The sequence below is a fragment of the Ostrinia furnacalis genome, unplaced genomic scaffold, assembly GCF_004193835.3.
Source record: "Ostrinia furnacalis isolate ACB-3 unplaced genomic scaffold, ASM419383v2 OfSCF7147, whole genome shotgun sequence".
In the NCBI taxonomy this organism is placed as follows: Eukaryota; Metazoa; Arthropoda; class Insecta; order Lepidoptera; family Crambidae; genus Ostrinia; species Ostrinia furnacalis.
In genome coordinates, this window is record NW_021137386.1 from 109,889 (window position 1) to 134,880 (window position 24,992).

Sequence of the window (24,992 nt, forward strand, 5' to 3'; positions counted from 1 at the left end):
AATGTTAACAGTTTACATTGCTTGCGTAGTACTAAATATTACTGGAACGTTGAGTACTGATACCGCAGTGGATAATGAGCACATATTTTGATTACTTTGTGTGTGTGAGTTGGCATCTCTCTATATCTGTATGGTTATAACCAAATTACCACACTTGTATTGACTACACGCACAAAATCGATGGGATTAAATATTTGTAGTAATATATATTTTTTTATGATTTAAGTTTGGATTTGTATACAAGTGACACATTTTTTAATTCCCTTTCGAATTTATGCTTTCTCCAATAGACAATAATTTGGCGCCTATACTTCGCCTTGTATCTATCAAGTTCACAAATGGCCCCCAAGGGGTCAAATAAAATAAATAAATGGAAACATTTTAAACTTACATTGCCTACGTGTTATTCTGTGCATTTTTCTTCTTAGGCGGGGGCGTGGGGGGTTTATCAGAACCAGTATTTCGTCTCATAGCCAGGGAATTGTATAGAAAGGACCCCCGAGGGGTCCATACTGTGTCGTAGTTGTTTCTCGGAGGTAGAACAGCTGTGTTGTTGTTTGTTTCGTCTAATTCCATGCTGCGATGGGAGAGTTTCTCGGGGAGTGGCGGAGGCTCCTCGTCGTCTTGATTTGAATCTGTTGTGCCTGTAAGATTGCCGTTTGATTATAAACTGTTATAAAAGACCGTCAAATTATAAAGCACTGTGTATTCTTCTTTTTACCGTTTATCAGAGTGTGCACACTCTGTTATTTAAGCAGATGTCGACTTTGGATTTTACACGGCGCCATATAGACTCGATATAGGCAGAGCTTGTGAGAGCCAACATACAAAAATAATATTTTATGCAGATGCGATCTATGATAGAGTGAGCTTGCCCAGAATTATGCCAGTCCACTGGATCTTAAATATTTTCCTAACATACACAGAAAATATCCAGAAGAATACAACTTATGCGGAGGTAAATCCTGCAACCACTGGCATAACATTATGCGTATTACCAGGCAAGGCGGCTATCAAATGTATGTACTCTACTATTATGCAGGTTGTACATCAAGAGCTAACTTAATTTAGCCCAGCTCGCATAGCTGACACAAATTCTCATGATCTTTGCAATTTAACTGCACATACTATCCATTCGCTTTAAGTTTGCCGCTGGCGATATGACGTAACTCGAAGGAAAGCGTCTTTAACTATGACAAACTATATTTAAAACATTTTTTTACTTATTATTATTGATAAAAATTGTGTATTTGCGTAAAATAAGACACATTAATTGCGTTTAATCACTAACACTATTGCGTTTAATCGCGGTTGGGGGAGGGGACGGGCATTCCACGGACTGGCAAACTTATTGCGAACGGGTAAAGCCTGGTCCGTGAGCACGTAGAATCCCGTCCAATGACCCCAAGCTGCCCATCCTTGTCGCTCGCACGTAATTATGTTGCTGTCGCGCTCGCACACTCACTGCGGTCGCCCGTCCAGGGTTGCCAACTCTACGTATTTTTACGTAGATCTACGTATTTTAAGCCTTCCTTGCAAACCTACGAACTTTAGTCCCAGAATCTACGTATTTTCTATCAAATTTGCAAAATAGGCTGAATGGGCATCGTTTCCTTTACTTTCGCGAAATTTCACATGGGTTATTAGCCAATCACGGTTATTTGGCATGTGGCAAAAGTCTGAACTAATGTTATTTTGACATTTCCCCATAGAAAAAATGCTGTACAGCGCCCCCCTGTAAATGTCACTGAAGAGCCTTATGCCTGTTTTCACCATCAATCCCTAATTTTTAAGTGACCCCTATGGTAACACATAATATGAATTTCGTTGTCATAGGGCTCACTCAAGAATTAGGCATTGATGGTGAAAACGGGCATTAATCTGATATGAAATTTGACCTGACTTGACTGTGTGTGTAAGTAAACCGTCAGACGATCAAAGTGAATCTTCACTATAAAAATATTTCGAACTATGATTGTGCTAAGAATTCGAAGGTGTTGTTGTATTTTGATATTTTCAACTTCCTGCTCAATTTAATTGAATTCAATTATGGCTTAAAAAGAACCGCGAGCCTTCGCTGGAACACATTTTGGATTTTAACAAATACGTAATATATGTATGTATAAATTTAATTTGCCTGAAAACATTTCTGAAAATGATACACAATAAAATTGTGCTTTACTAATTTTAGGGTAATATAAATTGTCGTTTTATTACTTTTACCTAACCCTACTCTCTTCATTTCACTCAGAAAAAAAAGTACGTAGATCTACGTATTTTCTATATGGAAATTGTACCATTTCTACGTAATTTTCTAATCTGTCCTACGACTTTTTCAAAATCCGAGTTGGCAACACTGCGCCCGTCGCACAGTCGCGACAGCAATATAATTACGCGCGAGCGATAAGGATGGATAGCTTGGGGTCATTGGACGGGATTCTACGTGCTCACGGACCAGGCTTTAGTAACTATGAAACTTTGCAACCGGTATCGAAAACCCTAATACTCACCCATGGAATCCCTATTGGATGGCGGCGCGGAAGAGGTCAGCAGACTGGTGCGCTGCGACAGCCGTCTCTCTCGCTCCACGTCCGCTCGGAGAGGCCTCTCAGTGACCAGCTGTAAAGTTTATAATGTTCAAGACGTTTGTAACTCAATAGTTAAGACGGATTGTTGACTTCTGCGATTTTTGTTTAGTATAAGATATAAGCGGTAGCGGAGCGGCAAAGATATGTTTCGAGTCAAAACGCGCATTTCAGGCTCTCTGAGTATTTTTTACATAATAAAATGAGGATAAAAATTCCATTACTAAGCTAGTAATAGATTTATGAAGCATCGTAGCCAAATTCTAAAATAAAGACTTTCATAAATATTTCGGCGCGCATAAAAATTGATTTGACCAAGCGTTTTCATTCTTTGAGCGCGAAGCAGCGATAGCTCGATCAGCAAAACGATTCCAACGATATATCTGCTCTATCCTTCTCTTTCACTCATGGATGGAATGCGAAAAAGCGAGAGATAAACCTTTACATATCATACATAAAAGAAAGTCAAGTTAGTTACACCTTTTATAACTCAAGAACGGCTGAAATTTTTATGATAAAATTTAGTATGGAGGTAGCTGACAGTGACACCCTGGAAGCACTCGGTCGACCATTTTATTGATAACGTCATCAAATATTTTTTGTTTGATTAACACATTTTTTCTTATTTTTCAATGTCAGATCAACCCGAATTTGATCCTTATCTAAAATTTAAGGTAGCAATGCTTTCTATGTCATATTTGCATGTCGCATGCGACTTTTACTCCTTGTAGCGGACAGCCGCTCGGGCGTGCGGAAATAAGAAAATATCTTCGATTCAAAATAAAGATGTATTTCTGCGTTAAATGCCCAGACGGCTATCAAAAACATACACTTCAAAACTAAAAACAAAAGGTATCAAAAAGAGTAAATAAAAGTACAAAAACAGACAATATCCACCTATCGGTTCCCAACACTTCTCATGTGATAATTTGTAACCATATTCTTGATATAAATGATATTATACTTAATTTGATATTTGGGATTATTAATGCCTATTCAAAAAAGCCGGTCTGTATATTAATTTTCATGCATCTCTCTCTCTCATCATCTAGAGCGATAGAGACAGATAGAACAGATTTATGAAATCGTTGAGCGCAGTAAGCCAGCCGCTATGAAATGTGTCCATACCCGCGCCCGCTACCGCTTCCGCGTCCGGCGACGTGCGAGCGTGCCGCCCTGCGTGAGACATGCGTTAACAACGTGCGGGTGCTGTGACGTCACAACACGTGCTCGTGTCATGAAACGTGTGTGGTGACGTCACTTTAACGTGCTCGTTTCATAATGCATCATAGGAATTAATTGTAAAAAATAATTAATCATTATCCCATGCAGTGGAATTGGACGTGATTCAAATCATTATGGTACGGGATCAATGTACAAAAAGTACCTATGTATAATCCCTTTGCGTTTGATTTTTGTTTTAAGACACACATCACACACACCAAACCATACATACACATACTTTTTATTAGGGATAAACATGCACTTCAATGCAAGGAATATAATGAAATATCTTTAAAAATAGGATTGTCTATCTAACAAATGATTAATTACTTTGTCATCGCTTCAGGGTAGAATTTTCTTCGTGAGGTATAACTGTATAACATTAATTTAATTAAACGCCAATAAAATCCAAGCAGTGAAGTATAAGTTAGTTCAGGAAAAAGATACAACACATTTATTGAAGATAATGTTAGTCCCATCAAAGTTAATCTACCATAGACTCACAAGGGAATTAGGTAATCAGAAAAAAAAACTGTTCGAAGAACTACAAAACAAAAGGCTACAGTCACCTGGGGTTACTTTTATCATAAGATTTTAAACTTTCGCGATCCATATCAATTAAAATAGTAAGACACGGATCTTAACGCGACGTTTATTAATGAGTTACATTATGTACCTACTCAGTAGCATCGCAGCCGAAACGTCAAGCCGTGAGTACATAATGTAACTCATTAATAAACGTCGCATTAAGACCCGTGTCTTACTATTTTAGTCACTTTTACTAGTAAATTTACATAAATTAAAAGTTACCCGAGTTTCAGTTAAACTTGGAACAGTGAAAAAAGTTACCCTGGCAGTCAAAATAGACATGTTGACACCACCAATCAATTGACGTACTTTTTAAAACTGTCAAAACGAAACTCTCCCATAGATTTAGTATGGCACTACAAGCAAGTGACGTCACTATTTTTTCAACTCAATTAAACTACTTTTTTCAATTACAATGCGAACAAAATTCGTAATTTACAGGTAATTTAAAATTAATTAAGTTTTTAAGACCAGAATTAAGGGTCTTTATAAAAAAGTTGTGGTTTTGAATTATTGGGGTATGGTGTCAAACTGTCTATTACCCAAGGGGTCTGTACGATGATAGTATTTACATACCTCCAAAACAAATGTTAGTCACACCACCAAAAACTGATCTACGTTCTACTTACAGTACGTACCTCCTGCCTGAGCTCACGCAGAGGCGACGCGGAGGTTGTTTGTTCCTGGTTGTTGTTGTTTGTTGTTGTTGTTGTGACGTTGTTGTTGACGGCTGAAGGGGTTCCGTTGGGCGTTGATGACGTGTACCACTGGCTGCCGCTTGCGCCGACTTCGCTCTGCATGCGGTTAAGTGCGTGAGTGCCGGTGCGTAAGTGTATTTATATAGGTACAATTAACAGCAAAAGTGGGTGAATTTCGCACATGAATATTGAATCCGAAATTCAATCAGTAATATTCATCGTCAGCTAATCTTAGGTACATTTTACAATCACTCATTTTAGAATCACTTCAACGCTGAACACAGTTCATTGTTCAGTATTGAATTTCTAATTTTGATCACCGACTTTTGCTGTACATGTAGAAATGTGACTTATTTACATATTTATTGAGATCAAAATGCAATTTAACAAAGTGGGATAGTACTGAACTGAGAAAAAAAGTCGAATAGCATTGCCTTTACATAGGTACATGTGAAAATATGACTTATTAATGTAATTTTATAAAAACTTGCGATAGTCACGATGCTTTATTGTACTCGTGTCACCATTTATAACATTCTCTGATGTCCTATCCTATGTATTGTGATAGATGCGTTGTTGCAACAAGAATGTATATTCTGATGTGCGATCGACAGTACACAATAACAAGCGCCACTGACCTTCCTCCCTTTCCGCTTATCCCTTCTCTTTGGTGTGCTCTGTAGCGTGCCGAAGTTCAGGTAACCTCCGCCGCTGCTGTTCCTACTGTAAAAAGAATATTTTACGTCAGTAAATGTTACGTCCACTTATTTTTATGCAGAGTAAAACAGTTGGTTATCGTTGAGAAAAGATAATAATTTCAAATAAACAATATTTACCTTGCTAGTGGATTTATTGCACTATTAAAGCTGAAAAATTTCGACCTCGACGATCTGAAAGAGAGAAATGTTAATATAATTAATGCAGAAATGAAAAGATCTCTAATAAACAAAATATCATTTAGCAAAAACTGAGGTGGAATTGTGTAAAGCAATCGTAATAATTTGACAGTTCATAACTTTTGACAGAATAATCGTACGTTATGAACTATCAAATGATTATGATTGCTTTACACAATTCCACCTATGATTGTATGTAAGAGTAGTTTATGTTCTTATAATAAGTTTTGAAATCATTTGAGGAAACTTAAGGTTGCTGTGATAGACAACGGTAGGTCAAGTAGATCGTTTTAGCACCTTATTTACACGTAAAAGGTTCTTCTATTTTGCAAAAAAAACCTATCTTCTAATGAGTATAAGAACTATTTGTCATACTTACTCGTTAGTCCCCGTGGAGATGTCAGAGATGCGGTTATTGGTGGTGTTGCCAGCATCCGAGGGTAGACTGTCCCTCATCGTTCTCAGCTGAACCTCCGGGGTCTCGGGTTCGAAGTCCGCCATCTGCGTTGATGAATAAATAAGTTTTTAGAAATCAACGAAGTTTTAAGCCATTATTTTCAGTTCCTTAAAATTGCACCAGTTAAGAAAAGCTGTTTCAAAAACTATATTACGAAGAACAGCCGCATCTTTTTGGAATAAGAAATTATGACCAAAACATTCTCAATTTTTAAGTCTGTAAATAACATTATTTATACATAAAAAATATATGCCTATTTTAAAAAACTGAGACGTGTATAAATGCCTCGCAAATGGCCTAGGAAGCCAAATCAAATTAAAATTATATACAAGAAACAAAATTGACCACAGCGCCTCTTTACTGCGAAGTTTTGAGTAGACATTAGTCGTCCGTACCCAGGAGCGAACAGAAAATCGTTTGCGGAATTAGCAACTCAAGACGTCTAATTTAAAAGAGCCCTATGAAGACAAAAGCCAGACAGAACAATGAAGAACATACCTTCCGTCCATACCGCTGGTGCACGTGTTGTTGGACTCTCTTGAACTGTGACGACATGTGCGAGTGTAAGGCTTCCATGCTCGCCGGCACTCGCGCGCCGTGCACTTCCAGGCCTGTTGGGGTCAAGGTGCTTTATTGAGTTGGGTAGTTTATACTATTGGAAGATAAATAAGGCAAAACTTTCCATTATTTTAGGCATGTAAATCAGTGTTTTAGATTTTTAGTTGCTATGAAATCATTCAATAGTTTGATAATATACTATTTGACACCATTCACCAATAATTAGAAATCACAACTTAATAATTAACTTAAAAAAAAAAAAACCGACTTCTAATGGGTGAACACAAAAAAAACTAAAAATTTAAAAAAAGAAAAAAAAAAAGTTCTACCCTTGGGGGTGAAATATTTTCTTCAAATTCGCATGAAACCACCCTTTTGATAATACCTATTCAACAAAAAAATAATCGTTCAAATTGGTTCATAACACTGGTCAACAAAAAATCAAAATTAAAATGGTGCCGAGATTCTGTTGATAGTTTATTATTAGGTGTGTATTAGTAATAATAAAAATATTTTTCTTTTTTTTTTCCTACGTGTAGTTTTTGATCTACCCTCAGTTTTAAATTTTAGCTTTAATCGGTACTTTGGTTGCACAGTTTGTAATGTTATCGGTATATTTTTATAACGAAATTTATTTTAATATCATGTCTGCATTGCCAAGAAGTTGCCTCAACGATCCAAATGTAATTTATTACATTTGTGATGTGTACACAGTTAAGAATTTCAAAAATTTAGACAAAATTTTAATAAAAAGTGCTTATTTTTCTTACTTTAAGTCGGAAATTGTGGTTGTATTCAAGCCGTGGATACCCGAAATTGTTTGTATAATCTGCTGTGAACACTGAGGCAATGTTTCAATGGTCAAAGAAGCCATAACATGAAGTTCAGAGTGGAAAAAGTGAGGAAAAAAACAAAAAAAATCCTGGTTTGAGCATAAAAAAAGGTTAAAGCAGTAAATTTTTGATGGCCCACAAATAAGAATATTAATAAAAGATACTGATTTCTTAAGTTTGATGGACGTTTGGAACGATTTACGTGGACTTATTTCGTTGAAGTTACTAAAATTTTTTTCTAACTACTATGAAATTGTGAGACATGCCCTAAAAACTCAGGATGTAATAACTTTCATCAAAGGGCACTACCTCCACAGTCATCTTGACCAATTCCCAGAGAATCTTGGGTCACTATAGCATGCTATAGCTAAGAACAGGGCGAGCGATGCTATCAAGACCTAAAAACCATTGGAAGAGAGGTACCAAGGCAGATGGGATAGCTATATGATGGCTGATTACTGCTGGAGGATGTAACGTGATAGTTCCATTACACCTCATTCACAAAAGTCGTGGAAAAGAAAGTTTTTAAGCACTTCAAAATATTATAAACGCTGATTTTGGTGAAATTTTGTATTTTTCTATACACGTCAAAATCTAGAAAACCACACGTAGGAAATCAACAAATTTGCTACTAAAGCAACCAGTATAAGGTCCTTAATCAAAAAATATATACAGTTCCTAGGCACCAAAACCACTGTTGACCAGTGAATCGGCGGAGATATTGCGTATAAAAAAGTTCATCCCCAATTTTATAGAATAGAATAGAAAAAAAAAACAAACGGGTCGAATTGAGAACCTCCTCCTTTTTTGAAGGTTGGTTGAAAACACACTTCATTCCGGTCTTATAAACTTAATTAATTTTAAATTACCAGTAAATTAAGATTTTTGGTTGCAATATAACTGAAAAAAGTAGTTTGAGTTGACAAAATAGTGACGTCACTTGCTTGTATTGCCATATTAAATCTAGGGCAGTCTCGTTTTGATAGTTTTAAAACGAACTGATTTTACTAAGGTACACACGACCCCACTGTTAACTATCCACTTCCGTTTTTGCTCTCGCTCTCATCAAATGGTGATTCTTTGCGATAGAACGAGACGACATGACCGGCAATGGGTAGTTAACACTGTTGCCGATAGTACCACAGAATAATAATAAGTATTACGTACAGAAGTTTTATTTCGCGAAGGTATTTAAAAAAATGTATGCTCAATGTCATTAACAATATGGTGTAATTTAGCCTGTCTCAAGAGTCAAGCACCATTTTGTTGGCAAACGTCAGTGATCGGCACTGCGCCGAAGCTATAGGGCTGACTTCGGTAAAATGATGTGACGTGAGGTGCCAAACTGCGGAAAATGGCGGAGGAAATACATGATTTAGCATGAATTATCATGAATAATATTAACTACTTATTTACCTCTCAGTGTCTTGAGGTAACTTAAAATAGTACATTCTGTGTTTTTATTATTATTTAGGCAGTTAAATACTGCACAGTATTTAGTACACCATTTTCTTTATTTTCTTCCATCATACACAAGAATACGCGTGGGTGAGTCAATGTTCGCTCGTATGTGAGGCCTTGTCGAATAGTATCCTGTAGGTGGGCCATCGTGCGTGTTTTGTTTTCGATGTAAACTCGCGGAGATGAACAGGCCTGATAGTACGTAGTTAATATTCCTCTTGTACTCTTACCAAACTTCAGCAGCGGTATCTGGTCAGCGATGAGGTCTTTGAGCTGGGTCAGCAGTTCAGCATGCTCAGGATGCCTCGCTTCATACGAAGGCGTTAAGAACGCGCGCTCGTAGTTCACTATGCCGCCTTGCACGGCCGGGTCGAGTATGCCTGCGTGGAAAAGATAAGTGTTAAAAGAAAGACATTTTATTACAAATACACTTATTACCAGTCTATAATAATGTTGCACCGAGATAATGGTAGGTAGATAAGTTATATTTGAGGCTATTGCAATCGCAATGCTTAGTGCAATAGGACCCCACTACCCAGTAGGGTGTTATGGACCACGATATTGTTTTTCTTCGTCACTACAGTCCTCTCAACTTAAGCTGAGAATTGCATATTTGTGTGAGTGCACACCGATAGTTTAGAGTGGCAATCGGCTTGAAGCGCGGCGCGTCCCGCGCATGGTTTATTATAGCAAGCGGCCTGAAGCGCGGCGCGTCCGCCACGCACCGCTTCCTTGTCGCTTCATACTTCACTTCACCCCCGGTACTGGTAGCAGATACGTGTAATTTTATGTAATTGTGTTCCAAATATTAGTGAAATGGCTCCTACTGTAAGTGAATTTCCTGTACGAAATCCATTAAGCAGCCAAGTGAAAGAAATTTTATGCAAATTGAATACGTATTTTAAAGATGTGAACGAAAAGTTTTTAGTCTGTTTTTATTTTGTAATTTTATAAAGTTTGTCTTTTTGTTGTATTTTGTAAGGCTGGCTGTACGCCCTTTCTATAAANACTTCACCCCCGGTACTGGTAGCAGATACGTGTAATTTTATGTAATTGTGTTCCAAATATTAGTGAAATGGCTTCTACTGTAAGTGAATTTCCTGTACGAAATCCATTAAGCAGCCAAGTGAAAGAAATTTTATGCAAATTGAATACGTACTTTAAAGGTGTGAACGAAAAGTTTTTAGTCTGTTTTTATTTTGTAATTTTATAAAGTTTGTCTTTTTGTTGTATTTTGTAAGGCTGGCTGAACGCCCTCTCTGTAAACGGTGCTCGCAGAATATCAGCGTCGAGGTACTTCGTGCCTTGGCATATGCTGAGCGAGGACCTGTTATTATTTATTTATTTATTTATTTAAAAGGATGTGTCAAGTGTCGTTACATCGGCCCAATTGGTAGCAAGTGTTTTATAGACTTCCTTTTAATAAAACATTAATTTTATTTGTATGTGTTTTACTAACGGTACTTTTGGCGATCACTCACACAAATGCAATTCTCAGCTTAAGTTGATAGGACTGTACCACTTTCAATTCAACAGTAAAAGTTCGTAAGCATGAAAATCCTTTCTAAATATGTAAGTGTAAAACCAATATTCAGCATTACAAACGATAAAGAGTATATTGAGCGCCAGCATGGTACCATTTTCACAAATTTTTAATCTATAGATAGATGATGAAAAATGCTTCACTTGACACTTGACTTGATAGAAGCTACTCGTAGTAGGACTTTGGGCTCATAATTACCAGAGGCAGACTGCAGTGGCGCAACTAATGCGTGCACGCCAAATATCAGTTATTATTATTTAAAAAACAACGCCCTCTCAGAAAGTAAAATCCACATTATTGCAAGAGCCACACTCACCATTCAGCCGCATAGTGAGCGGCTGCAGCGGCGCATCCGGTGCGCGGGCGCTTAGGATCAGCGCTTTAAGCGCGCGGTTGGATTCCCGCAGCGCTTCCACCGCCGCTTCAACTGGAGACACCCAGTATGTACGCTGCTTTACCACGGGGAACCAGCGGAGAATGCCTGGAAAGTTGTAAGGTGTAACGTTATCAACGGCAAATGGAGATCTACATGTGACGTTGACATCGATTTAAAGTCAGATTCTTTAGAAATTTCCCTATATGTAAACAAATATGGCCAACTGACATTAAAACATTTACAATCTGTGCGCTAGTGAGGCGACAAAACCTCTCGTTAATCGCGGATTGAAATTATTGTAGTACTTACGTACCTATAGAAAGAATTTATAATGCTTTATAAAGCAGTGCATTAAACAATTAGTAGTAAATTCAATGAAGAAAAAATACATTGTTGATTAAGACCCTATTTAAATCTATTTAAATGCAATCAGTAATAAAAATGATTGAATAATTGAAATAAAATCGATTAAATTTACCGATTATTGTCTATGACTTACAGGTTACAACACTGATGTGTCAGAGACAACATGGAGATAACACATAATTTTAAACTTCAAGTCAATTTGACAAGTCTCACAAATCTTCAACGTCCACATATTTTGCTAAAATAATTTGTTTAAAGATTGATTCCAAACTTGTATAATCGTGAGAATAAAGTTGGTTTCATGGGCTTGTGAAATAATGTGTATGATATTATGAACACGTAAGTGATTATGGTGTTATTGTGTGCACAAGTGTTTGTTTACATTTGAGGAAATTTCTAAAGAATTTAGGTATACGTACCGAAATGGATTAACATTTTAAAGTGACGTTTAGAATGGAAATCTCAAATCAAATATTTAATTCCAATTTCATTATACAAGTCCGAAAAGATTGCCCTACCACCACTTCGGGACAACATATAGACGGAAGAAACTCAGTTACATTTGTCTTTTAAAACAGTGTTCAACGTGCGGAAAACAATCAATTTCGGTAGTCACACTAAAAATAATACAGAATCCAAAAATTCTTCCACAGCTACTAGAAATTTAAAGTATTTTAGTCGTGAAAAAGAAAAGATTACTGAATTTTAGACTTTTTTAAATTATTTAACTACACTAATATTATAAAGAGGAAAACTTTGTTTGTTTGTTTGGTTGTAAGGAATAGGCTCAAAAACTACTGGACCGTTTTTAAAAATTCTTTCACCATTCAAAAGCTACATTATCCACGAGTAACATTAGGCTAAATTTTATTTTGGAAAAAATAGGGTTCCGTAAAATATGTAGATAATGTAGTCCACGCGCGCGAAGCCGCGGGCGGAAAGCTAGTGACTAAATAAAATTCTAATGATGAAACAGGTCTATAACTTACCAGGTAACTTATCACTAATTTCGAGTTCAGTTCTTTCTAGCCATCTCGTTGCGAACTCGTTTTGACTAGACAAGTCGTCAGACGATCCATTCAGTGACTCTTCTGTAAAAGGAAAAATAATATTTTGGATATGGCAGAATAACAGGGGTTCCATAACAGGGTTTCCTCCAATCTCTTGAGACAGAGATAGTATTTATATCATTGTAACATTCTTGGGGGAATCTTATGCCCAGCAGTCCTGTGTAACTAAAGTATTACTGCTTTTTGATTTGGTTTGATTACACAGTGAGCAGCAAGTATAAATTAAAAATCACATTTATTAAAATTTACGTAATTACAGTCTCTAGAGGTATCACTGTTCTCTAAGATACAGAATCTATCCTAATTTAGAGGACAGGAGCATGCCATTCTACTGGCAGGTACCTACTGTGCTAAAATATTTATGTATTAAGTTCTGTTTATTTACTGTGTACATATTTTTGCTATCGTGAATAAAAAAAATCATTAAATTTATTTACTCACCCGGCCTATGGAAAGGTCTGGAGAACACGAACTTATCCACATTATTATGTTTATAATACATAAGTATCTGGTCGGCCACTGGCTTGCCGGACAGACGCTTCAGCTTGTCGCTCGTCACCGGCTCCACTGCGTTGATTTGGAGGTCTATAGGAGGCTATGGTTAAGGAGATTGTTGATTACAATGTTAGTGGAAGTTAATGTAATGCCATAATAATGTATAGTTATTTTCTGATAAGCAGAAAAAGTAAGATAATATCTTACTTATTATTTTAATTAAATGCAAACTTTGGTTTGTTTTTCCCTGATGATTACGAATGAAAACTGACACAATCAATTTATTTGACATGAATAAACTGGGACTAAATACGATGTAGTTTTTCAGTATCCATTATACAGGCTGTTAGGTAAATGGGTATATGAGCCGACACTAGCCCATGTTAACATGGTCATATAAATGGTATGGTGAAGTCAGAAAATTGATATCTTCATTTTAATTATTTTATTTTTCATACAAACCGGATTTAATAAAATTTATTTTGTATAAAAATTAAAAAAAATAAATTGATGATATCTAATTTTTGACTTTACCATACCATTTATATGCCCATGTTAACATGGGCTAGTGTCGGCTCATATATCCATTTACCTAACACCCTGTATGCAGCCCAGCAGACGTTCTTATCAATCGATTTTATTTCTCTAAAATAACACTCTTCCATGGACTAAAGTTTAATAGAACATGCTTTAGTATTGCTTTTTTGTGCTAATATGTTACGCAGTTTACGTAGTTTCGGGTCTATCTATCATAGTCACTATTACTAACATCTAATTTGTTGCAAGAGGGGTGGAAACATTTGAAACTTCGGATATTTTTTAGGTTTCTGCTACGAGGTTGTGACATATGCGATACTAGTCCTCGCTGCAGACTTTGTGAAACACCAATGAAACATTTAAACTTTCATGGTCACTAACAAAATTATTATTACCCGCAAGTTTCTTCAGTTACTCCGTGACCATGGCGCTTGCAACAGTGCCGAAATATCGGAAACTCAAAATTAAGGTACACACGCCCACACTGTTAACTATCCATTTCCGTTTTTGCTCTCGCTTTCATCAAATGATGATTCTTTGCGATAGAACGAGACGACATGACAGGCAATGGATACTTAACACTGTTGACGATGGTACGTGGTAGCAATCCAAAGTAATAATTATTTTTTTCTTTCTCTCTTTCAAAGGATACACTGTCCGTCCGAGTGCACGACGTCATCGCCCGGCGGGTCAAGCTTCATCAGCACGTCTGCATCAGGCCACTCGTCCAAACAGCGCTCCTTGAACTCCGCCAGTTGCTCGTACTCGTTGCCTCGGTATACGAAGCCCTGGGAATGATATTAAACTGATCAAAAAATCATTAAAGTTAGCCTTGAAAGAACACGTCCCATCATCAACAACCCTTTACAGTCCACTGCTGGACTATGAACCTCTTCCACTATAGTGGAGGGTTTTGCCATAATTCCCACGCTTGGCAGGGATCTAGGCGTAGAGATCAATCTTTTAGATTGATGTTTTTCAGAGAGCGCTGCTGCCCGTTCTCTGTTTGATGTGTAGTCCCCAAGTCGCCTCTTACCCGCGGGAAGAGTAGGGGTTGGTAACAAATGTCACGTCCCAACCCTACTACTACTGCTCGCCCTGAGCACGTATAACTTTTTCATAAAATAAATTATGTCATGCTCTTAGCACCTACATGGTGAACAGAGACGACCCCATAAATGAGTTGGATGCAGGTCGCTACTAACCGGTCAATATCAAAATCATTGGGGAGGCCTATGTTCAGCAGTGGACGTCCTGTGGCTGAAATGATGAATAAAGAATATGAATCGAGTAAATAAAGGGAAGTGCTTATTTTTGTTTTGTTACAAAGAGTGGTTGCATTTGAGCTACGATATCACTCCCTTTAGGATCAGATAGTGAGTATTGTCAGAATTAGAGTTTTGGGTCCAAGTCATCAGGAATCGAGTGGCTGGGGTCGAGTCTTCAGGAGTCAAGTTATCAGAGTCGTATTGTCGTAGTCAAGTTGCCGAGATTGAGTTGTTGGGAGTAAAGTTGTCTATTATTAACTATTTAATTACGTAATAAGGTATAAACCTGTGTAATTAAAATAAATAAATAAATAATAAATAATTATACAATATTATTCATGATAATTCATGCTAAATCATGTATTTCCTCCGCCATTTTCTGCAGTTTGGCACCTCACGTCACATCATTTTACCGAAGTCAGCCAAAACAAAATGGTGCTTGACTCTTGAGACAAGCTAAATTACACCATATTGTTAATGACATTGAGCATTCATTTTTTTTAATACCTTCGTGAAGTAAAACTTCTGTACGTAGTACTTATTATTATTCTGTGATTATACTCACGTGCGGCTGCGTCAGGTGTTCAGGGAAGCCGCGTCCGTAGTAGACAACTCTGACGCTGAGTTTTTGGCTTGAGTCATCAGGAGTCGAGTTATTGGAGTCAAGTCACCGAGGTCGAGTTTTCAAGAGTAAAGTTGTCTATTATACTCACGTGCGGCTGCGTCAAATGCTCGGGGAAGCCGCGGCCGTAGTACACCACTCGGAAGTATCCCGGATGGTAGCCTAAGGCCTCCTCTTCATTCACACTAAAGCTGAGTTTTGGGCCAGTCATCAGGAGTCGAATGACGGAGTGGAGTCGTCAGTAGTCGAGTTGTCTGGATTAAGTTGTAGGGGTCGAGTTGTCGGGGTCTTTCTTTACTACCAGTAAAGTAACTTTATTCCCGACAACTAAAGCCCAAAGCCCGGTCTGCGAGCACGTAGAATTTTGTCCAATAACCCCAAGCTACCCATCCCTATCGCTCGCGCGTAATTATATTGCTGTCACGACTGTGCGACGGGCGCCGGCAGTGAGTGTGCGAGCGCGACAGCAACATAATTACGCGCGAGCGATAAGGATGGGTAGCTTGGGGTCATTGGACGAAATTATACGTGCTCAGCGACGAGACTTTAACAATGAATAGTCTGCTGTACTTACATGAGGCTGCGTCAGATGCTCAGGGAAGCCGCGTCCGTAGTAAACCACTCGGAAGTACCCCGGGTGGTATCTTGGTGTCCGCAGCATACACCCGTATAACCCGGCCAACTGCCCGTGCAACTCTGCTAGCGGCCCGTAGCCTAAGGCTTCCTCTTCGTACACACTAAAGCTGAGTTTTGGGCCTGAGTCGTCAGGAGTCGAGTCGACAGTAGTCGAATTGTCTGGATTAAGTTGTAGGGGTCGATTTGTCGGGGTTTTTACTTTACTGCCAGTAAAGTAACTTTATTCCCAACAACTAAAGCGTGGTCTACGAGCACGTAGCATTTTGTCCAATGACCCCAAGCTACCCATCCTTATCGCTCGCGCGTAATTATGTTGCTGTCGCGACTGTGCGACGCGCGCCCGCAGTGAGTGTGCGAGCGCGACAGCAATATAAACGCGCGAGCGATAAGGATGGGTAGCTTGGGGTCATTGGACGAAATCCTACCTGCTCGGCGACCAGACTTTGATGAGTATTCTGCTGTACTCACGTGCGGCTGCGTCAGATGTTCAGGGAAGCCGCGGCCGTAGTACACCACTCGGAAGTACCCCGGGTGGTATCTCGGCGTCCGCAGCATGCACCCGTACAGCCCGGCCAACTGCCCGTGCAGTTCTGCTAGCGGCCCGTAGCCTAAGGCTTCCTCTTCGTACACACTGACTAGCTCCTTGACTATCTCGACGGCTATCTCCCATTGCCGACCTCGGTTGAGGAGCTCGGCGATTTCGAGGTAGAGGTATTCCTGGAATAAATGTTTTATATCATTTACGGTTTTTTTTTAGTTTGACAGTAGTTGAGTTGCTTAAACGTTAGCGAAGGGATCAGTGGGTTGTATGAGGATTATCACCCGTCAAAAGGGCGTTTTTTGGAGCTTGTTGATAGAATAAACTAATGTTTTGTCTTTTCAATTATGACATATATACAAGAAATCAAATCAAATTAAGATTTTAGACACTAATACTACGGCTTCCTAGTGTTCCATCGTGAGGAGTGTAGGGCAATATTTCCATTTGCCTGTAAATAGCACATCTTCGCGAAATATCTTTCCACATGTAAGATCCCTATACGTAGAATGCGCGGGCGCTTGGTGCAGCGTAGGGACGGGGACATATCTCTGCTATCTAATCAATCTAATACAGCCCTTATCCTCCCTATGGGCAGCCGTCACACATTCAAACACGCTAATATCACCTGTAGCACCCACACAGTAAGGTGCAATGTATCTTGAACTCGTGCGCGGGCGCTTGGTGCAGCGCAAAGAAGAGTCTTGCTATGTTATCGACCTAATACCGCCCTTATCACTAAGTACCTTAAGCTCTCTATTCATGAAGTGCGCAAGCGCAGTATGGACAGAGGGGTATCGAGGAACTCAGTTTGCTAAAGAACTATTGATACAAGCCAATATAACCCTTATCTCACAGTACCTTAAGCTCCCTATGCGTTGAATGCGCAAGCGCAGTATGGGGTTAGGGCTGCGGCAAACGCGACAGAGGGGTATCGAGGAACTCAATTTTCTAAAGAACTATTATTGACACAAGCCAATACAGCCTTTACCGTGCTACATCGGAAGACCAGTTTCGTGACTAGCCCTTTTGAGCGTGTCACGATAAATGCTGAGCGCAGTTTTTTCTCACCTTTACCTCTTTGTTTTAATAGCCTAAATAATAAGTGTTTTTGTTGGATTTTTTTTCTGTATTGTGTCTTTTTTATTGTGTCAATAAACCTATTCTATTCTATCGCTCAGTACCTTAAGCTCCCTATGCGTAGAGTGCGCAGGCGCGGTGGGAGCGGCTCAGGCGTCCAGGACAACAGCCGCCATACTAATATCACTCGTAGCACCCACACAGTAAGGTGCAATTTACCTTGAGCTCAGGTGCGCGAGGTGTCTCTGCTATCCATCAAGCAAATACCGACCTGGCTCACTGTGTCACAGATGAGACACAGTGACTGTCTGACACTGTCTGCTTAAACCGTCTCGGCCACAGGTCTCGACCAGAAGGGCGCGCAACCCTCATCACGCATTGGTTCCCGCTGAAAACCAGCTTCTCGGCATGACGTTTGTGTCATGTCGCGATTTTTGCTGAGCGCCCGCCTATTCAGCATATGTTTTTATTTATTGTTTGTTATGTTTTTTTATGTACTTACTCTTGCTTTGTGTACCTTAAATGATAATTATGCTGAATAAAGACATTCTTATTCTTATTATTCTTATTCTCTTGTCGCCCAGTACCTTAAGCTCCCTATGCGTAGAATGCGCCGGCGCGGTATGCGGCGAGGGGTGTCGCAAACGCGGCGGCAGCGGCTCGGGAGTCCAGGACAACAGCTTGGCGTGCAGCCGTAGCGCACTAATATCACCTTTAGCACCCACATAATACGGTTCAATATACCTTGAATTCGTGCGCGGGCGCTTGGTGCAGCGTAGAGAAGTATGTCTGCTATCCAATCAATCTAATTTCACCCTTATCGCCCAATACCTTAAGCTCTCTATTCATGAAGTGCGCAAGCGCAGTATGGACAGAGAGGTATCGAGGAACTCAGTTTGCTAAAGGACTATAGACACAAGCCAATATAGCCCTTATCGCCCAGTACCTTATGCTCCCTATGCGTAGAATGCGCAGGCGCGGTATGCGGCGAGGGGTATCGCAGACGCGGTGGGAGCGGCTATAGTAGCTTCTACACAGCGTTTTGGTATACTATGAGTTCTTCGTGTATGTAGTGCTTCAACATGAGACGCGTTAGAAGCAACTCTGCCACGTCACACACCCGAATCAGTATCTTTTGCTATCAGTCTAATATCACCTTTAGCACCTACATAATACGGTTCAAAGTACCTTAAGCTCCCTATGCGTAGAATGCGCCGGCGCGGTATGCGGCGAGAGGTATAGCAGACACGGGCTCGGGCGTCCACGACAGCAACCGACACATCCAAGCACGCTAATGTCACCCGTAGCACCCACACAGTACGGTTCAAAGTTCCTTGAGTTCGTGCGAGGGCGCCTGATGTAGCACAGAGAGATTTCTCTACTATGCTACCAAGCTAATACCGTCCTTATTGCCCAGTACCTTAAGCTCCCTATGCGTAGAATGCGCAGGCGCAGTATGCGGCGAGGGGTGTCGCAGACGCGGTGGCAGCGGCTTGGGCGTCCAGGACAACAGCTTGGCGTGCAGCCGTAGCACACTAATATCACCTTTAGCACCCACATAATACGGTTCAATATACCTTGATTTCCTTGCGCGTGGAAAGCGCGGACGCAGTGTGTGGCGCGAGGAAGTAATCAATCTAATTCCGCCTTTATCGCCCGGTACCTTAAGCTCCCTATGTGTGGAGTGCGCGGGCGCAGTATGCGCAAACTAATATCACCCGTAGCACCCACACAGTTAGGTGCAATGTACCTTGAGCTCGTGCGCAGCGCACATGGGACGCGTTGGAACCAGCTTTGCGACGTCACACACCTGAATCAGTATCTGCTATCCAGTCGGCCTGATCATCACTTACCATCAGGTGAGATACAGGCCAAGAGCTTCCTCGTTGTGAATAAAAAAAAAGAAAAAAAGTCAATCTAATATCACCCCTATCGCCCAGTACCTTATGCTCCCTATGCGTAGAATGCGCAGGCGCGGTATGCGGCGAGGGTTGCCGCAAACGCGACAGAGGGTTATCGAGGAACTCAGTTTGCTAAAGAACTATTGACACAAGCCAATATAGCCCTTATCTTACAGTACCTTAAGCTCCCTATGCGTTGAATGCGCAAGCGCAGTATGGGGTTAGGGCTGCGGCAAACGCGACAGAGGGGTATCGAGGAACTCAATTTTCTAAAGAACTATTATTGACACAAGCCAATACAGCCTTTACCGTGCTACATCGGAAGACCAGTTTCGTGACTAGCCCTTTTGAGCATGTCACAATAAATGCTGAGCGCAGTTTTTTCTCACCGTTACCTCTTTGTTTTAATAGCCTACATAATAAGTGTTTTTGTTGTTTTTTTTTCTGTATTGTGTCTTTTTTGTTGTCAATAAACCTATTCTATTCTATCGCCCAGTACCTTAAGCTCCCTATGCGTAGAGTGCGCAGGCGCAGTATGCGGCGAGGGGTGTCGCAAACGCGACAGAGGGTTATCGAGGAACTCATTTTGCTAAAGAACTATTGACACAAGCCAATACAGCCCTTATCTCACAGTACCTTAAGCTCCCTATGCGTAGAATGCGCCGGCGCGGTATGCGGCGAGGGGTGTCGCAAACGTGGTGGTAGCGGCTCGGGCGTCCAGGACAACAGCTTGGCGTGCAGTCGTAGCGCCAGCCCTGCTTCCGCCCACTGGCCCGCCGAATGGTGCATGTTGGCTAGCTTGTGCACATATCTGTGGAAGTAAATGAATTTTAAAGCCTATTCTCTGTTCGAAACTATTCTCTGTTCGAAAACGTAAGTTTTTTTTTACTCAGCGGCCCTTGGCCTGTATCATATTATTATCTGATGGAAAGTGATAATTAGAGCGCCTTCACATTAGGTCGCTAGTAGTGCGGCAACAGCGCGACTATAGCAGCGCGACAGACGCGCTGCCGATAATTTCATACTATGTGGCAGCGGATGCCAGCCTTCACATTATATAAAATCAAAATCAAAATCAAAAATATTTATTCAGTTTAGACCACAAGTGGCACTTATGAACGTCAATAGAAAATAATAAAAAAAGAAAAGGTAACCCTTATGGGGCACTTTACATGTCTCCTTATCTTTTGGGCCCTATTAAAAGTATTTATTTGGTACTAAATGATACACATTTTCTGTTCCATTTCAACTTTCAGTGCAAGCAACTCTCAATGGATGCCAGCGGTCGTTGTGGAAAACTTTGTCCAGCATTTAACACCTATTATTTGAAATAAACGAACATTAAAGCTATAACTCACCGTATGTACATGTGCGGTCGCTCGATTTGCTCATAAAAGTGCAACACTCTAGTAGTGAGGTGCATGCGGTGCGGCGTGGCGGAACGCACAGCGGCCGCGCGGTACTGAAGTAGTGTGTCTAGTTGACGCGCTCCTGCCGCCACCTGGAATAACAGTTAAGGCCTATTCAAACCTGAGCGATATTCGCTGCCGCTGTGGGTAGAGGTACATACCGCGCGGGTTTCGCTCAGGTATTTATTTAGTATCAAGTACCGCGGCTAGAGCGTTTTCTCTGCCGCAGACGGTAACGAATACTGTACGGGCAAGCCATATCGTACATTGCACTTACTTTTACGCTTACGTTTGCGTCCTACTTTTTGGGCGCGCGTTAGTTACTATTGTAGGGACACATGTAGTATGAAAGGGGTATGTCAGCGATTTTGAATGCTTGTGTGACGTGTGAATCAAAGAGTCGGCCAGTTACTGCGCACTGACCGGCTCGGGCAAACGTGTTAGCTTTGGGAAATTTAAGTAAATAAAATTGAGTTTCTATTGGTCGGTATATTCGTATTTCATTGAAGGTCAGTGGCAGTAACTCCCAGGATAGCTAGGATCCTCACACTTTACCAACTTGAGTTAACTTTGAGTCAGATAAATTAACATTCTTATACAGACACTAAATAGGTACACTTACACGAGTTTATAGAATAGGTTACGATAAAAACCTACACTATTTTAAGTATTTTTCTTCATTATAACTCAGTACGTCAACAACCATCCCACGTAATACTACTACTCAAGAAAAGATTTGCCACGATAACTCTGTCAGTATTTTACTACAATATAAACTTTAAACTTTGGAGATCTTTTTTTCGCGACGTTCTCTTCAACTCTACTTCAACTAACTTCAACTCTACTTAGATAAATGTATGGCCCTACAAACCATACAAATACCGCTTAGGTCTGAACAGTATTATTACCGCATACCCACTGGGTTTTCTCTGCCGCAGACGGTAGCGAATACCGCTTAGGTCTGAATAGGCCTTTATAGTCATCATCATGAGGTCAATTACGCCCGTATTCACAAACATCACTATAAGGTCTCACAGTGCTGCAGTGCACGTAGACGCACAGGGTGACACACAAACTAATCACAGAGCTCTATTCAACGCTGAGCGTTCGATTTGCTGCTTCACTTTACAGAATGTACTTTTTTGAGTTGCCTCAAGACACTGAGAGGTAAATAAGTAGTTATTATTATTCATGACAATTCATGCTAAATCATGTATTTCCTCCGCCATTTTCCGCAGTTTGGCACCTCACGTCACATCATTTTACCGAAGTCAGCCCTATAGCTTCGGCGCAGTGCCGATCACTGACGTTTGTCAACAAAATGGTGCTTGACTCTTGAGACAGTCTAAATTACACCATATTGTTAATGACATTGAGCATATTTTTTTTTAAATACCTTCGCGAAGTAAAACTTCTGTACGTAGTACTTATTATTATTCTGTGCCTATACTCCCTTTGCTGGCCGCTCTTGAACAAAAGGGTTGGGATGATATGCAAGATATTTGGCTATTAATGGGTGCGAATACCGATAAAACGTGTGCGTGCTGTTACTTCCCTCTGATGTATACAAAACCCCTGATGCCCAGAAAATCCTGCGGCATCAGCATTTTTGCCCGAGTTCTTCGCTACCACTCGTGCGTGACGGCTGCCTTTTTCAAATCAAACCAGTGTATTTCTTTTAGCAGTAATAATTATCCTTTTTTAAAAAGACTACATCAAAGCCCAGCCTAACAGTGCGCACGTTTTCTCTACGTGGTTTGAATTTGTTTTAGGTAACCGATAGTTTACTCGCATCTTTATTCTGCTGTCAGGAATAGTATATTTAAAAAACTCATTTTTCATTCTCTCTATTGCTGCTCTTTCCCGAACACTGTAATCCGAGCCCCTTTCTGGTAAGAGTGAATAGGCTTTTACAGGGCAAGTTTGTACGTACAACCAGGCCTGTTCATCTCACCGAGTTTACATCGAAAACAAAACACGCACGATGGCCCACCTACAGGATACTATTCGACAAGGCCTCACATACGAGCGAACATTGACTCACGCACGCGTATTCTTGTGTATGATGGAAGAAAATAAAGAAAATGGTGTACTAAATACTGTGCAGTATTTAACTGCCTAAATAATAATAAAAACACAGAATGTACTTTTTTAAGTTGCCTCAAGACACTGAGAGGTAAATAAGTAGTTAATATTATTCATGATAATTCATGCTAAATCATGTATTTCCTCCGCCATTTTCCGCAGTTTGGCACCTCACGTCACATCATTTTACCGAAGTCAGCCCTATAGCTTCGGCGCAGTGCCGATCACTGACGTTTGTCAACAAAATGGTGCTTGACTCTTGAGACAGTCTAAATTACACCATATTGTTAATGACATTGAGCATAATTTTTTTTTAAATACCTTCGCGAAGTAAAACTTCTGTACGTAGTACTTATTATTATTCTGTGCCTATACTCCCTTTGCTGGCCGCTCCTGAACAAAAGGGTTGGGATGATATGCAAGATATTTGGCTATTAATGGGTGCGAATACCGATAAAACGTGTGCGTGCGCACTTTTTCTTTACGTGGTTTCAATTTGTTTTAGGTAACCGATAGTTCACGCACATGTTTATTTTGCTGTCATGAATAGTATGTTTAGAAAACTCATTTCTCACTCTCTCTATTGCTGCTTTTTTCCGAACACTGTAATCTGAGCTCTTCCAGCTTTTATAGGACAGGTATGTTGCATCTTTCTAACATCAGATATGATTGCGAGTCAGGTACTCGTTTCGCATTTTAGAATTCCGAACCTAAAGGGTAAAAACGGGACTTCGCTGTCTGTCATCGAGTTGTATCTCAGGAACCGTGATAACTGGACGCTAAATTTTTAACTTACCAGTGCCGCAGCGGCTACCCGCAGCGGGCCGGCGGCTGCGCCGCACAGCGCGCCGCATAGTGACACGAAACGTGCCCGCCACTGAGAATCCCCACGCCCACTCTCGACTAAGACGTCTAGTTTGTCAATCAGCTCGCTCTCTAGGTCTTTTAGGAGGCCTTCTGTTGAAGAAAGAATTAAGGTTTTGTTCAAATATATTCGCATTCCTATGTGACTTTTGTTTGATACTGTGGAGAGACCAGGCTCAGATAAATGAGCATATCAAAGATTTTTAGCGCTTAATTAGTTGTGTAGTTCTGCACATATTTGTGTAAATAATATTTGTGCAATTTTGTGTATCACAAAACGGCAAATCAGATATCACTAAACAGGATGCTAGAGATATCTCTTTTCAAGCACACTCTTTTCAAGAGTCAGAACTTTTGTCTGGTGCCCGAATTTTTTTTTAAAGAATTTTTTTATTAGTTCCTTTAACCCCTTGAACTAAGCTAAATATGCTTGTGTTACGAGTGGGTTCATCACAACATTCGAGCAGCGGCGGGATTTTAACCTGCGTTCCTGGAATGTCAAGTGGACCAGTCCGACCCCTTCACCGTTCAGCTATGGTGGCTACTGTGCTAACATTGCTTAGTTTGTGACTACAAGCAGGCCTGTTCATCTCCGCGAGTTTACATCGAAAACAAAACACGCACGATGGCCCACCTACAGGATACTATTCGACAAGGCCTCACATACGAGCGAACATTGACTCACGCACGCGTATTCTTGTGCATGATGGAACAAAATAAAGAAAATGGTGTACTAAATACTGTGCAGTATTTAACTGCCTAAATAATAATAAAAACACAGAATGTACTTTTTTAAGTTGCCTCAAGACACTGAGAGGTAAATAAGTAGTTAATATTATTCATGATAATCCATGCTAAATCATGTATTTCCTCCGCCATTTTCCGCAGTTTGGCACCTCACG

The 24,992-nt window shown here is 40.2% G+C and overlaps 1 protein-coding gene across 1 annotated transcript in view; it reads right to left on the reverse strand.

Moving 5' to 3' along the window:
- Positions 1-209: 209 nt before the first annotated feature.
- Positions 210-24,992, reverse strand: part of LOC114363469 (dedicator of cytokinesis protein 1-like) — a 66,409-nt gene continuing 41,626 nt past the window's right edge. Inside the window, exons 10-25 of the mRNA XM_028319193.1 lie at positions 24,023-24,183; positions 21,091-21,233; positions 20,369-20,543; positions 16,682-16,930; positions 14,340-14,475; positions 13,097-13,240; positions 12,575-12,676; positions 11,160-11,324; positions 9,531-9,680; positions 6,947-7,059; positions 6,371-6,492; positions 5,932-5,985; positions 5,734-5,818; positions 5,027-5,191; positions 2,511-2,619; positions 210-644 (exon numbers count right to left, since the gene is read on the reverse strand). Of these exons, the coding sequence (XP_028174994.1) occupies positions 397-644; positions 2,511-2,619; positions 5,027-5,191; positions 5,734-5,818; positions 5,932-5,985; positions 6,371-6,492; positions 6,947-7,059; positions 9,531-9,680; positions 11,160-11,324; positions 12,575-12,676; positions 13,097-13,240; positions 14,340-14,475; positions 16,682-16,930; positions 20,369-20,543; positions 21,091-21,233; positions 24,023-24,183 (2,321 nt within the window). The 3' untranslated portion in view covers positions 210-396. The remainder of the gene's footprint in view (positions 645-2,510; positions 2,620-5,026; positions 5,192-5,733; positions 5,819-5,931; positions 5,986-6,370; positions 6,493-6,946; positions 7,060-9,530; positions 9,681-11,159; positions 11,325-12,574; positions 12,677-13,096; positions 13,241-14,339; positions 14,476-16,681; positions 16,931-20,368; positions 20,544-21,090; positions 21,234-24,022; positions 24,184-24,992) is intronic.